At 38.4% G+C, this 15794-nt stretch overlaps 1 protein-coding gene across 7 annotated transcripts in view; it reads left to right on the top strand.

Annotated features, from left to right (window-relative positions):
• PCGF5 (polycomb group ring finger 5) overlaps positions 1-15794 on the top strand; it is a 76160-nt gene that overhangs the window by 18745 nt on the left and 41621 nt on the right. For all 7 annotated transcript variants that reach the window (XR_006177370.1, XM_042862777.1, XM_042862775.1 and 4 more), the window contains exons 2-5: positions 312-620; positions 9468-9564; positions 15033-15088; positions 15213-15272. Coding sequence is in view for 6 of the 7 variants with exons in the window: in XM_042862777.1 (XP_042718711.1) it covers positions 509-620; positions 9468-9564; positions 15033-15088; positions 15213-15272 (325 nt within the window). In the remaining variant the exon portion in view is untranslated. The remainder of the gene's footprint in view (positions 1-311; positions 621-9467; positions 9565-15032; positions 15089-15212; positions 15273-15794) is intronic.

Below are 15794 nucleotides of genomic sequence, written 5' to 3' on the forward strand. Positions count from 1 at the left end.
GGGGAGGAGGGGGGCAGGAAGGGCACGGCTCCTCCCCGTGGGGGCCCGGCGAGGCCTGCGGAGCGCGTCGTGCCTCCTCGGGGCCGGGCGGGCGGCGAGACGGCGGCGGGGCGGGCGGGAGCTGCACCTGTCACCCCGCGGCGGACGAAGCCCTGGGAGGGCGGCGGGGCGGGCTGGGGCTCGGCTGCGGAGCGGCCGCCGCGGTTACATAAACGGCGACCCGCACGCCCGGCAGGCCGATGGCGACGCGTGTGAGCGGGCGTCGGCCCGCACCGCCGGCTCACGCGGCTGTGCCTCCACGTGTGCTGCAGGTCCCGAGATGGCTCGCCTGACGCCGCGGCGAGAGGTGCGAGCCGCGGCCCCTTGAGAGCTCCCGCACCGCGAGCAAATGCCTGGAAAAGTCTCGCTGCGCAGAGCGGCACCGCAGCTCTCCTGAACGGCGGGCAGCAGCACCTCCTGGATCCGCTCCCTGACCCCCGGCACTCCGGCAGCCTGTCCTGCCCCACGAATGGCTGCGCAGAGGAAGCACTTGGTGAAAGATTTCAATCCTCACATCACCTGTTACATCTGTAAAGGCTATCTCATCAAGCCCACCACGGTCACGGAGTGCCTCCACACCTGTAAGTACCTCACAGCACATCTGTCCTTTGTAAGAGGCACCCCTGCTAGTTTCAACTGATGTCTCCTTAGACCTCTGTGCAGTGCTTTGTTTACTGATGTGTGCTGCATGGAATGCTCGGTGATTTCTGGGGTGTACCTCTCTGCCACTTGGGTATGTCTGAGGCTGTGGATGCTCTCCTCAGCACCCCATAGGGCGAGGATGCCCCTCTCCTCCCCCCGAGCAGGGTGGCGTTGCTGGGCGCAGCACACACGTGTGTCACCACAGCCTGCTCAGAATGAGACTATTGATCGGGTGTGATACTCTTACGATGAGGCTGCGCCGCTTTGAAACTGAAGCAGTGCAACTGTTGGTGTACCACAGTGCACACAGCCTCTTGGATTGGGCCTAGCTCTCCCAACTCCGTAGTGCCCTCCGTGGCACAGTGAATAGAAGTACTTGAAATTTGGTAGAATGCTCACTTAGGGAGTAGATCTCTTTGAAACTGACTCAGAAGAGATTATTCAGGTTGTCTTATGCTCCCAGTGCTTCTAAAACATTGGTGTATGAATGATGCTGGATGTATCAGTGATTCTGTGAGGCCCAGTACACTTACTTTCTGAGGAAAATTTATTTTGAACACATTTTTCCCAAGTCTAGTATCAGCTAAGGGTTATAAAGTTCTTTTGGTTTGGGTTGTTTGGTGAAGGAACTTAATTGCCAGAGGAAAGAAGTTAAACAGAGCACTCTTACAACATTTTGAAATGAAATGGGAGAGAGGTATATTAGCTGTTAGTGTTAAACTTTCCCTTTAAAGAAAATGGAAAGCTTCCAGCATGTCTTTTTTTTTTTTTTTTTTTTTTTTTTTGTGTGTGTGTGTGTGGCTGAAGTTTAGTGGGCAGTAGTAACTTTTAAAAAGTTGGGCTGAAGCAAAAATGTTACATGAGAAATCATCTCAGACTCCAATAATAAGGCTTTGTTTTTATTATGGGATTTTTCTGTTTAGATAATTTATTTATTTACTTTCATTCCCATTACAAAACAATAATGGCGGAAGGAGCATTTTCTTTCAGCAGTATCTGTTGCTTTTGTTCACTTGTGGATTGTGAGCTGTTTGCTGAGACAGCTCTGTTACTGCCTGCCCCCCATTCTGCAGCTGGTTAGTGCAAGTGAAGCTTGCTGAGCTTCCATGTAGGTATGCAGGTCTCCCCCAGCAAAAAATGTTCTGTGTTTGGGTTCATTAAGTAGACATGCAAGAAAGAAGGTGTTGAATCTTTGTAGTGGCTAGTTGCCAATATATGATGCTTACAATGATGGAAAAGAATTTAAAAAAAAAACTTCAGATGTTGATAGGAAAGCTTTGTGTCTGTAGAGGAAAAGGTGATATGTATATTGCAGAATTTAGGAGTGTACTGTGAGGAATTATTTTACACTTTGGTTTTTAGAATACTTTTTTTTTTTTTTTTTTGACATGTAGGTATGATTTTTCATCCACAGCCAAGTAGTTATCACAAATTCTAGTACGTTTAACTCTCCTTTGGTGCTTGTCTTGCACTGCCCATTGCTGTAATTCAAAACTGTACAAACAATTCAAATCTGCGGGTATGAACAGTTTAAGAAGCAAGGTAAATTCTCTAGATGCTGGGAATGTGGTCTGTTTTTATGGAAAAGATGGAAAGTGCATATTGATGTTCTCTGGTGATCATTGTAACTAATGTGATGAACAGTAACCAGTTAGTGGTTAATTAACGTCTGTGTTTACTGAAAAATGTTAAGTAACGAAGTTCTGTGTTGAGAAATGTCTTTTTAAAAGCAGTTTTTCTATTGAGGTTTTTGTAAATGTTGGACAGACAGCTGAACTCCACTATTTCACTGTTCACTGGAAAGATTGAATGCAACTTAGGGATCAGTGGTATGAATTTCCCTGCATTTGTTGGGAAGGAAATGCTTACAACACTGCAAGGATAATGCCTTACTCTACAAATGCACCTCTTTGTTCCTTTGCTACTTTCAACAGAATGATTTTGCCTACTGTACTGAGGCCTTTTTCTGTTCTCTTACGTGGTTGTCGAGGACGTGTAAGCACTACTGGCTGAAGCAGGCTAGATGTGAGCTGGGGGTATGTCCCATTATCTTCTTCCAGGTCACTCCATTGTTTTGCACAGTGAACACTTAGAAAAATTGTTCCTGAAGAAAGTCTGTTTGCCAGTCTTTAGCATCCTACAGTATGTCAGACTGTTTAAGTGACTTCCAGAGGGGTTGGTTGGAAGGGATGCGTGAATCTGGCTCAGCCAACCTCATGTATGAGGCTGTTTAATTGCCAGCTCTGCAACGGGTTGAGCCACGGCTCTGAATAGCTGAGCTATGAAAACTTCCAAGTGTGGAGTCTCCACATCCTCTCTAAATAACCACATCAATGCTGCATAATTCACCTTGTGAAGAAATATTTCTTAATGTCCTCCCAAACAACTTGTGACTGATGCATTTTGTTACACCATTTGCCACTACTAGGAAGAGTTTGGCTCTATCTGTTCTGTTATTGCCATTCAAATGGTATAGGCTGTTATTAGTGGCACTTGTCAGCCTTAACCATGATTTGCTTTTGGTAAATCTGCGTTGACTGCTCTTGATTCCCTTTTTTTCCCTCTAATTGTTTGGACATTGATTCCAAGGGACATGGCATGTTCTGTTGTCTTTCCTGGGAGTTAGGGGAGGCTATTTAGCTGTAGTGGCCCCAGCCATCCTTCTTGTCCTTAAAGCTGAGCATAACACATAGCCCTTTTCTGCTCAGGCAGACACCTGTGTAACCTCTGTGATGAGGGAGGTAGCTTTCAGCTTAGTGAATCCTACCTAGCCCGTAGATTTGAATGCATCCAGTTTTTGTAAGTAGACCTTAACCTGCTGCTTCCTGACTGCTGGTCATACCTCTCCTTCCTAAATCACTCTGGTGCACTTGGACATCTAACTTAAGCCTCTGCCTCTGAAGGCAAAAAAGACATTGGGACTTCAGGCCTTTTGATGTTACCTATTCCTGAATTGTCTCCCTCATTCATTAGCTGGTCCGTGTTTTCTATGAACTTCATGCAGCTACTGGTCTACTTGTAGAATCCCCTCTAAGTCTGTCATTAGTTTTAGCTCTGGCCGTGCTTTGGCCTTCCTGACTGGATCACTAGGAGCCTGAGCAGTGATTTAACATCCTTTTGTTTCCCATCCTTGTTTCCACTTCTAGTATGTTCTCTTTTTGTGTATTAATTAGGAAGCTTTTGCACCAAGGCAGTCCCAGGCAGCTCTGACAGAATTCCCTGTACGTTAGGCTGCTTAGCTCTTGACGTCTAAATAAAAGTTATTTAAAAACAGCCAGCCCTCCTGGGTATCTCTCTTTCTAATGACAGCCTCCTTGGGAATTCAGACTGGAAGGTGCTTGGAGAAGATGAAGTTTTCAAACATTTCCTGGGGTTTAGAATCCTAGCTGCTGTTTAACTGTGCAGCGTTCCTCAGAATCCTGAGTTCAGTTACCTTGTTGTCACTGCAAGGCAAACTGCTGCCCATGGCTGTGCTCATTGCCAGGTTTTCACTGTCTATGACGAGGAGATGAAGTGATGCATTACTTCTACCTGGTCTCTCTAGCATTTGCATTAAGAAACTGTCAACCAGTACAGTCTAGGAGCTGTGGAGATGCCCTTCCATCTGGAAAACATCCAGAGATGAAAATTTCAATATAAACATCAGTGTTTTTCAGGTGTTGCTGTATGCTCCAAAAAGCTAAAGCTCTCACCAGGAGAGCCCAAAAGAACTTCACTGCAGCAAAGCTTCACACCCTCAGACAAGCAAGCTGAGATACTTTGGTGCTCCTTGTCCTGCAGCAGCTCCAGTAAATGACATGGAGCAGCTTAGCAGATCTGTCTTACCTTGAAAGTGAGCTTTCTTGGTCAATGCTCTCTGCTTTCTAACAGAAGGAAACCTGCCTGACTGTGCCTGATAACTGTAATTAACAGCGAGTAGTCTCATGTGTCTATTTTCTGAGAAGGGCAGTTAAGTGTATTGAAGGTTTTTGTCCTGGTTTTATGCAGAGACTTTCCTAAAAGTAAGTGCTTTTAATGCATTTTTAAGGTAGCTTATTAAGTACTTGTTACATGTCTGTGCCATCACTGAGATGAGTTTGATGTTTCACTAGCTGTGTGTATACTGCATTCTTTCTTTCCCCCCTGGCTGAAGGAGTGCTTCAGTTTGAGAGAGGACATTCTCGGAAGAATTCAAAGGATGAGTTCTAACAAAGAATTTATCCCATGATTAACTAATTAAACATTTTCTTGTGGCATATTTAGAAGAAAAATGTTTATAACTTTATTTAGGTTCCTTGGTGATCAATATTTTAAAAATACCCTCTTCTCAGTAAACACTATCTATGGGTGCATCAGGCATGTACCTCTTTGTTAGTGTAAGATGACATACAGTACAGTCCTGACACTTGCATATGTATTTTGCAGCTGGATACAGAGATCTAAAAGAATGTGTGAACCAGATAGCTCCGTACTGGGAAATGCAGCATTGTGTAGTATGTTATGGTTGCCAGCCAATTAGCATATGTCACACAAATACTTTTATCAATTGTAATAAATCCTCTTTTGTGAGTTTAAGTTTTATTATGGCTCGTCTCAACTGTCATAATATAGTCAGGAAATATAGGTCCTCTTTTCACTGGCATGTGATGCATGAACCTCAAAATTCTACAGACTGCGCAGCTGTTGGTTAAACTGCTTTCTTTTGACTGTTCACCATCGCTGTAACCTACCATAAAGCAATTGCAAACCATGTCATTTTGTTAATCTGAATTACAAGTGTTAAAGGTCTTTTTGTTTTTCCCTGAAGTTGTGAATTAAATATATCTAATTTATTTTTTATTTAATGAGTCCCTTTTTCCTTCATCCAGCACTTAGGTTCCACCCCATTCTCTGAAGCTTCAAAGTGACAGGCTTTAACAAATGTTCAGTGTTTTACATTGAGAAGAGGAAAATTATACCTATCGTATCTGAAATTACTGGTTGATTATCTTCTTCCTACTAGGAGTATCACGTATCAGTTCATTATTTGTGAGTGCTAGAATTTGTGTATATTTTTTACTACATTGCTGCCATCTTCTCTCAGAAAATGTTTGATGAGAGCATGTAAATATATCCATATCAAGGAATTTGATTTCTTTCCATAGATTAGTTTATATAAATAGTTCTTCAAGTTGTATTAGTTTGGATTTTAGTAGGCTTTATGTTTAACGCTGTTTAGTATTTGTGGGGGTTAAGGAGTCTATCACCTGACTTCAAATAAACGTGCCAATTATCCACAGTTCAGTGGCATAGAGTTCTTTTAAGTGGTAATCAAATCCTTCCAGCAGTAAACGAAAGTCATAGCTCGGATATGTCCTTTCAGTTTGAAGAACAATCACAAGGTCCAGCAGAGTCAAGTTTAATATGTCTTTACAAGGCGCATCAACAAGTCCTTTCCAAAGGATCACTGCCATCTTATCACAGACTACAAGAACTTCTCTGACTTGATATCCCAAAAGAAAATGAAAAGAATAAAATTATCAAAGAACTTCAGACATAGCTTTCCTGAAACGTAGAGGAACTTTTTCTGAGAGTTTTTCTGCTCATCTTTTTAGAATCTTTGTTGCAAGCAATTTCCCACGTGAGAAGAGATGGCTAGGATTTAGGGCCTGTCAGTTCCAAAATTAATGGTGACTAATACTGACTTTTTCAAAAATTTAAATTCTTTATCAATTGTTGAAAATTGGCATCAGGTAGGAAAGGCTGAATAGATAGGGACACTATTGTGATCACCAAACAGGAGGCTTACAAAAAAATATTAGACCAACTCTTTCCTTTATTAAAGGAATAGCAGAACAGAAATTTTTTCACTTGCTGTTCTCTGTTGAAATAGAGTTTTCTCTAGCTCGGTTTCTGTGAAATCAAGTCACAAAAGGTCTAGAATAAACCAAACCCTTACGTTACTTACCACAGTGACTTTCGGTTGAATTTCCCTGTGGCTGTTGTTTATGACTGTCAGACTTATTTATTTCATCATCATACTAGCTGCTCAGCTTTTAAAAAATGTTTAAATTGTGATTCTGCAAATAATGGAATTTCTTGAGTAGCAGACGATTCTTAACCTTGTAGTTCTTAACAGGATTGTCATCTCCTGCCAATAGTTAGTACACTTTCTCTTGTCTAAGGTAGAATATAATCTCCATCTTCAGCACAGTATAGATGCCATGATTGAGATACCATATGCTGCATTTGAAGAACTCCAGTGACAACAGCATGTTTCAGATTCCCTGTGAAAACCGGGCTAAGTAAGGTTATTTAGATTCTCATTCAAATAATCTGGGAGATGCTTATCTTAGGACTTTTGTTTCAGACTTTTTATTATCTTTAATATTGAGGCTTAATGGGCTCATCTTCTTTAGACCTTTGACTTGCTTCATCCCTACACCCAGTATCTACATTTATTTGCTTTACTTCACTAATTTATAGGAATCATGCACTCAGAATCTCCTGATTATTATTATTAGGAAGAAGGCACCTCCTTTATTAATGAACAGGAAAGTTCTAATTTTCAGCAATGTTAATTACTGCGATTTTGGCAATATTTCATTTTCTAGGCTAACTTCTCTTACAATCTCTTGCCTAAAATGTCTCCACACAGTCCTGTGTTAGAAATATTTCTCACTTTTTTATGGGGAGTGCAGTGCACATTACTATTAATTAATGAGCCTTCTCCATCATGATTTATGCCACATAGTATACTCTTCCTCTTTTTTCATCAGTTTAGAACCAGACCTTTTAGTGGTTGAATTGTTTCTGCTTGCTGGAGAATAACAAGATGAATTAATGACATGATGCTGAAAGTGCCTGTTTCAGAAAGGCAAGCTCATTTCATCCTACCTTTCTCCTGAAGAGTATATCAAAATTTGTAGTCATCAGTGCTATTGGATGTTGCTTGTTTTTTTTTTCTTTTTCCAATTCAAATGGCTTTGCGTGTTCTGGAGCCATTTCTGGGGGGCAATCTTTAGTCCTACTAAAGTATCAAGAAAGTAAAATTATAGTAACTAGTATTTGAAGGTGGGCTAGATTGTTTTTGGAGGGTATTGAGTTATGTTGTTTGACCAACTAATGAAAATGTGTCTGCACATTTATACAAACTCAAATGGTGTGGTCTGTTTGTAAGTAGTTCAGGTCTCGGGCTTCTATTTGTGCCCTAGCGTATGTTTTTGCAGTGCATTATGTCTTGTAGCTACATCTGTTCAAAAAGTATGACTTAGGGAAAGTGAAGTTGCTTCATCTGTGACTGATTGCCACTTGTGTCGCTTGGTTGACCTCAGGGGATCAAGCACCCTGCTATCCAGCTGCACGTGAGATGCAATGTGATTTTTTTCTGAATATTAGTTACAAAAAGTATATAGAAAAGTAAAGGGATCTTGTTGGTACAAAACATCGCACTCAGTATTCTGTAGTGGATTTCTTACCCTGTGGATGTGTTAGGAAACGTGCTAAAATCGAGTGCAGTAATTTAACAAATTACAAAAATTCTATGACATAAGGTGAGTTCTGTGATTACAAGTTCCTTCATCTGTATGCCAGTGCTAAATACTTCACACCTTTGGTTTAAGAAGAAATGCACTCATGTCCTAAGGGTTGAACTGAGCTTTTGTGCATCTCTGTTTGGAGGTTCCTGTCTGCAGAGGGCCACGCTTCACTCCCTGGACATAGAAGGGGGGTTGAAATTAGATGAAATTACATGGTCCTTTTCAAGTTCTGTGACTTGGTTGGCAGCACTTAGGGGCTTTCTGGACTCCTTTTACCAGATCATCAGTGATCTACCATGTACGCAGCACTGCTGGAGCTATTTCACTTGGGGAGAGTGCCAGGAACCGCGCTGAGCCATGCAACCAAAACTATGAAGTTCATGCCTCTCAGTCAGTGTCTGAAACCACTTTGGAAAAACCTGTGCCTACACAGACTCAGCTGACATGTGATATCATTGCATTATCAGAGTCAGCTGACGTGTAATAACTCTTCTGGGCATTCTAAGGCAGATAAGTGCAGACTTAGCATATTAGGTGACATTTGTTTAAAACAAACAACAAAACCCAACAAGATTGTCCTTAAAGACTGTCATATTAGAGCTTACCAGTTCACTTTAGTGGTGCTATTAGTTCGTTAGGTAAGTGATGAAAGAAATTAGTGTTTCAGCAGAAAACATATTGCAGTTGCAGCAATCCATTTATTTTTTTTAGTCCATTTGCTGATGAGTTTGCGGCTCTCGTTTCACTTTAAGTAATAATAAACAGAGCATAGATATTATTTCCATCCTGAATGTTATAATGCATTAATAATAGCAGATGTGTTTGTTCTTATCAGCTCCAGATACATTTTCTTAATAATGGCAGTAAAATCTATAGGATGCAATTAATCATTTGAAAGCAACAGTAGTGCAGCACCTTCTGTAGTTTCCATTTCATTGGATTTTAAATTCAGATTGTTGCTCTGACTTTGTCATGGCCATGACTCTGTTTTCTTTTTTTCATGTTAATATTCAAGTATTAAGTATTTTCTGTAATTTCTGTCCAAAGGCAAACATCACTGCTTTGAACCAGTGTAGAGTTTCTGTGAACTTTTCTCTTACAAAGAGATTGCAGAGCTGGCTATCGCTTTGAGGAACAAGAAGTGTAAAGCAATTAGTGCTTTAAAATAATACTCCTTCATCTTTGATACATGAAGTAGTTAGCTTAGTTAGCTGGCATCATTAGGTTGTGTTCAAGGAATACTACGTAGATCTTGGCCTAACTTCTTTTTCTTTCTTTTTTGTCCCTCAGTTTGTAAGACTTGCATTGTTCAGCACTTTGAAGACAGCAATGACTGTCCCAGGTGTGGCAACCAAGTGCACGAGACCAACCCACTAGAAATGTTAAGGTGAGATGACATTACACAACTTTGCTGACGTGAAAGGACACAAAAATTAAAACAACCAAACAAAAAAGCTCTAAATATTATTGTCCTAAAATGAAATTAATTTTTTTGCCTGTTTGTAAAATGAGTCAACTGTGTTTGACCAGGGATTGTCAGTTTCTCATCTTGTAGCAGACTGGAATTTTTCACGTATAATTTAAGGAGGAAAGACAAAGAAAAATTGCAGCAAGGCTCGGGTATATTGTACAAATTAAAGTATTTTAAAGCCTCTATTAAATAAATAAATGAAGCAGAAACCTTCTATGCTTTACATGATTACAAACTTTATTAATAGTCTTTCTTTCTTTCCTTCTCCTCCTCAACAATTTAGGAGATTTCAAACTGTGTTAAACCCTTCTGTTCTTCCAGTGTTGTATAAAAAGGGTCATGCAAATAACTGAATAACTGAAGAGTTTTACTTGCCAATCTGTATTGTTATCTGCTGGTCAGTCAGGATAAGCATAAGATATGATTTTGACACTGAAAATGCCCATTCTTGGATGTTAGTTTCTATATCACCAAAAGAGAATGCAGAATTTCAAGAAAAATAATTGTTAGGACAAGATGTGTAAGTTGTTACAATATGTAGAAATGCAAAGTGATAGCTATCCTAGAGAAATCAAGAAATGTCATTTTAAGTAAAAATTCACATTTTCCTAAAATGTCATCATTTTAGGAACCAGCCTCATCCCACCCTCATTCCAACCCATTCTCATCTTTTCTCAAGGTTACAGACTTACCTGCTTTCCATAGTATGTGTGCTGGAAGTCCACATGTGTTAAGCAGAGTTTAAAACATGAGGAAATCCTGCAAGAAAGATGACAGGATATCAGTACAGGGCTATGAAGGCAGGTGAACAGTTTCTGAAGTACTAAAAGTAGTTTTAGGGTGCATCAAAGCCAGGTTGAATGGGCCCCTGGGCAGTCTAGTCTAGTATAAGATATGGAGGTTGGTGGCCTTGCCTGCCGCAGAGGAATTGAAGCTTGATGATTCTTGAGGTCCCTTCCAACCCAAGCAATTCTGTGATTCTATGAAAGGGAGATTTTTGTTTGTTTCTTTTAGTCATATTTAATGAAGTCGATTCAAAAATAAGTTAGCTGGATTTCTATTTAACATTCACTTTTCTCTTGATGTTTGATAACCATAGCAGTCATTAAAAATTTTATTGCAGACCTTAGAAGGGATTTAAACTCTTCACCTTTTTGCTAGTTATATCATATTACTGTATTTTTGCTATTTGCATAATGATGATGATTTGCGAATAAACAAAAGTGCTGAAGTACACTTCCCACCCACCAATGGATAGAAGTGTTCACTGCTAGGGACAGTGTATTGTCCTTTTAAGTTTGAACTTTCACTTTGCTATGAGCATGAGAATTTCTGGAAGTTGTCTTGAGGGCACTTTGTTACAGTATGCTGGGATCTTCTGGTTTATAACGATGTATTAGTTGTGATTGCATGGGACTACTGGATGTGAATAATTTTAATTACTAATTGTATAAATTAGTACAAGCCGTTTTTGCTCTCTTGATCTGTTTTCTTTGGATTTTAATTCTTAGAATACCTTTATAGGCTCAGTCTTCGTACATTTTATACTTTGTGTCTTTCATATACGTGTCACCAGATGTGATCCCACAAGTTTTAGGGGAGATATTTTTTAGTTGGTCTTTCACATGATTTTTTGGGGGCCTAAATTTGGATTATTCAAATAATAAACTTAACTGGCCAGACACTGGGAGAGTCAGAGAAAATGGCAGCATGAGCATGCCTGTGAGATCTGATTATTTGTTTATTTTTCATAGCATATCTTTTGAGATTGTATTTTTTTTAGCTGAAAAAGGAATTAAATGAGCTAGATCTTCAGAGGACTCCAGATAAACCAAAGCAATAAAAAGGAAACTAGCTGTGTCCTGGTCACTGCATATGCAATGTAAACAACTAAAACTAATCACTGTTTGCTCAGTTAAGGTTATCCTGAATGTCTCATTCCAGTGCTTAAAATCATAATTTCATGTTACTGATTGGTCCTAAGGAAGCCTTGCCTCCCTCTCACAATTGCCTTTTGTCTTTTGTACAACTTAAAAACAAACAAAATAGAACACCACCAAGAACAATACATTCAGAGGGTACAATTTTTCTTTGAGATTTATGTAGTTTGTAGCACTGTTGTGAACTCAGGAAGAAATACTATTGTGTCAGTGCTAAAATAAATATTTACACCTGGAGTTTACTAGAGGTGGTATTATTTCCTAATTTACTGGTGTTTGCTACAATTTGCTGTATTTTGCTTTGATTTTTGTGACAGGTGTGTGTTTCAGATAGATACCGAGACAGTAGGTGAGAAAGAGTAAATCCAGCAACTCTAGGTGGTACCATTAGCTGAAGTCTTTGTGATCCAAATGTTTTTGGAGAGGTAGAGCTAAAAGGGTTTGTTGTAGATGTTTACCACATGTATATTTTTCATCTCCTATCAGTATCAGGAGCATTTTGTCTGCCATAACAGGAGATGTTGTATAGAGTAAATATTGGAAGCAGAAATGTTCTAGAAGTACATCTTTTATTCTGACAGGACTATTACAGCTGAGCTAGAAAAATATTTTAGAAAATGTCTAGTAGGTGTTTAGTAAAATAGTAATGTGCTTTAAGTAAGAAGAGCTAAAAGGGTGAGAAGTTAAGCTCACAAGCCAGAAACGAGGAAAAACCTGTTTTCCTCATAATTATTTCCTGAAACTGCTTCTAGAGTAACTAACTGGATCAATTTTCCAACAAACTGCATGTAAGTATGTTTGCTGGTTGCGTTTTATGAAGCACTTCTAAACATTTGCTGAACTAGTAATCAGAATAACAGTGTAATGACATCTTTTTTGGATGTTGCCTGTGTAACATTATACACACATTATACTTTGACTTAGAGACAAGCCCCATCATTGCTGAGGAGTGCAGCGAGTTTCTGAGAAATGGCACCCTAAGTAGTAGTTTTATCTGAGATCTTTGAGACATACTTCATAAACTCTTCTATAAACTCAATTATGAGTAACTTCATAACTGTCTTGAGTTATTTAGATGTATCTTTCAGTTGGCAGTATGGAAAGGCTGTTGAAACTAAAAGGCTGAGTCTGAAATTCAACTCTGAACTCCAAACTGAAAATATGGGAAGAGTATTAAATTTTGGAATTCACCTTCCAAATTTAGAAGAATTCTGTGTTATCAATGTTACCAACATTCAGTAGTGTTTGGGTTGGTCATACTATAAAGATGCACTTCTTAGCAAGCTGACTTGGATGCAAGTTTTCCTGACTGATGCCTTCATTTGTTTCACTTCAGATAATTAACAGTTATTGTGCTTTGTTCATAGAACACATTTATTTCAGAAGGTGGGAGAGACGGGAACTATTCAAAGCTAGCATAAATACTTGGTTCTTGTTGCCATACAGGCTGTTCTGATGGTTGGAAGATGTGGGGGTGCAAAGAGGTGTCTAAAACATAAACGGTTCTCAGTTTGGCCTCAGCAGGAAGTATCATACTAAATGACTGAGCAACTTCAGAGTTAGGCCAAGTGATTTCATTTTGGAATGACTTTGATGCAAAATACAAAATCTCTTTTTGAGTTCTCATAGGCTTGGAGGATAGGAACACTGTTGAAAGCACCTGAAATTGAGAATATTTTTATAATTTCCTAGGTTTATTATTATAATTTATAGTTAGTTTCCATGCACTTTAAGATCGGGTAGGTGTTATTTTTTTCTACTTTTTTCTCTGTATCCATAGGGATATTTTCCTCTAATTAGTGTTTCTTCTTCATTAGGAAGAAGAAGTTCATTTAGTTTGCTTTTTTGAAGAAAATGGTTGTCAAGTAGAGTATGAGTGCATGGTGCTAGCATTGTAATTGCTAAGTACACAGGTTTCTTGCTGTGATAGCACTGCCATTGACTTTTCTTTTGAGCCATTGAAGATCAGTTAAAAAATTAAAAATGGAATTTCTCAGTAATAAATGTAGAAAAAACAGCATGTATGCACCATCATAAGGAATGGTTAACAGGATTTTTGAATTAAGTACAGTGTGATTCTCCTTTGAAGTCCAAATTTTTCTAAATGAGTAAGTTATGAAGATTAGAACTTTCTTGCAAAGTGGAATTGTTTCCAAATCTAGTATATTTTCCATTTCCTGGATAGATTCACAAGTTCCCAATGCTCTGCTTTGGGGACTTTAAAGAAAGCAGTACCATCTAGTTGTGTTTGATCCTGAGAGGCTGGAAGAGATAACATACCATTTGGAAAAGTAGACCTACAGTTTCTCTATTCAGAAAGTGCTTTGATGTCATACGACTTTGTTTTCCTTCTTATCCATGAGAAAGTGCTCTCTATGCATCTTTGCTTTAGGAACAGTGTGCTTCACCTGGATTTTTTTTTTTTGTCTTTACAAGAAGAAACAGTTGAAAAATGGAATACAGTAGTAGCTTAAATATAAATATTCCTATGATACGATTGTCTCCAAGAAGTGACACAGAGAACTGGTCTCAAAATAGATGACTGGTTAATATGTCTATTTGTAAACTTTAGATTACAAATGCAAATAGTGTAGAGAAAAGAAGCTGGAATGCTGGTGTATTTAAGAAGTGAATCACTATCTACTAAAATGCTTCTCAGTGTTCCTCAACTTTAAAATCTTTGGGTCATCTTACTTTGTCACTTCTAGCAGACGAGGTAGTGAATTGTCACGTGCTTTATAGCAGACCTAGTGTGTATTATTAATGGTGTGTACACATTTGTATGTATATATACAAATATAAGTATGTATGTGTAGAGGTACAGATATATATCATTATTGAGAAGACAAATCAGGGCAATTAAAAATATACCAAAGGAAGTTATTACATTGTGGTTTCTAGCCAGGGCAGAGTGGATGCTGTGTGAGCTTCCTTATCCTGCCCAGATTGATTTGTATGTTTTATCGTGAGTAGGGAATCTGTTCAGCTTTCTTAAAATGTATTACAAGGGATGTCTACACCTACTTAAAATCAATATGATAATGAAATTTATAGTTTCCATGCTTGTTCTGCATTACTCAGTCTTTAAAATTTGGTATTACTTTTCTAATTTTTTCTTTTTGACAGCATAATTCATTCAGTGTAACACAGAAACAACAAAAACCTGTCAGAATGTTTTTTCCCTTTCCTTTACTTTTTATCTGTTAGAAAGTGAATTTCTTGGTAATTTGAAGAAGAAATCCATTTGAGCGGTAATTCAGATAATCTTTAATGCATGTTTTTTTTCCTCTAAAGCTAAAATCAGCTTTTTTTTTCCATGATGTATTATTTACTAGAAATATGCAATTCCTTTTACTATTAAAAACGTGTTTGTTGTTTAAAGGCTAAAAATATTTAAAATGCAAGTTTCTACTTAATGTGAAATGTATTTTCTCCCCTTGAAAGGCTGGATAACACCTTAGAGGAAATTATATTTAAGCTGGTGCCTGGACTTCGAGAACGTAAGTTTTCTGATTTGGTTTTGGGTACTTGCTTGGGGTGATGGAGGGAATATGACTGTTTCTAATGCTGTGTCTGTATTTCTGATTTTAAAATTCATATTACTGTTTTTTTGGTGTTAACTAGAGGAACTGCAGCGAGAGATTGAGTTTTGGAAGAAAAATAAACCTCAAGAAAATGGGCAAGGTGATGACTTTTTTTATTTTATATTTTTTTTCTCTTCCCCACATGTATGTTAGGTAATGTCACAGCTCCTCATCAAGCCCTGATTCTTCAAATGTTCATGCATGTACTTTTTATTATTACTGAATTAAAAGATAATGCACAAACTCCTAAAATCTTTCTAAGTGTCATCTGGACTTTTATTTACTACTGCCCACCTTTTAACCAGTTGATTTACAGCACTAGCTCTTTAACTGCTATTTTTGCTTGCATTTCCCTAAGCCCTCCCAGTCCTCATTCATGCAATTTTCATTTGAATTCTTAATTTTTTTCATATTACATAGAGTAAAATGTGGAACTGCTTGAGCATTTTTTACAGATTATTTTATGATACTGAATTTGACCAGCTGTTAAGTAGGAGGTTGTCAAGAATTAGTAACGGCAAGTAGTAAAACAGTTTTCCACACATTCTAAACAATTGTTTTATGTAGATTTCAAATTGCTTTTTCTTTTTTTTTTTTTTTTTTTTTTTTTTTTTTTTTTTTT

The sequence above is a fragment of the Lagopus leucura genome, unplaced genomic scaffold (assembly GCF_019238085.1).
Source record: "Lagopus leucura isolate 7727_CA_CO unplaced genomic scaffold, USGS_WTPT01 Super-Scaffold_739, whole genome shotgun sequence".
Taxonomy (NCBI): Eukaryota; Metazoa; Chordata; class Aves; order Galliformes; family Phasianidae; genus Lagopus; species Lagopus leucura.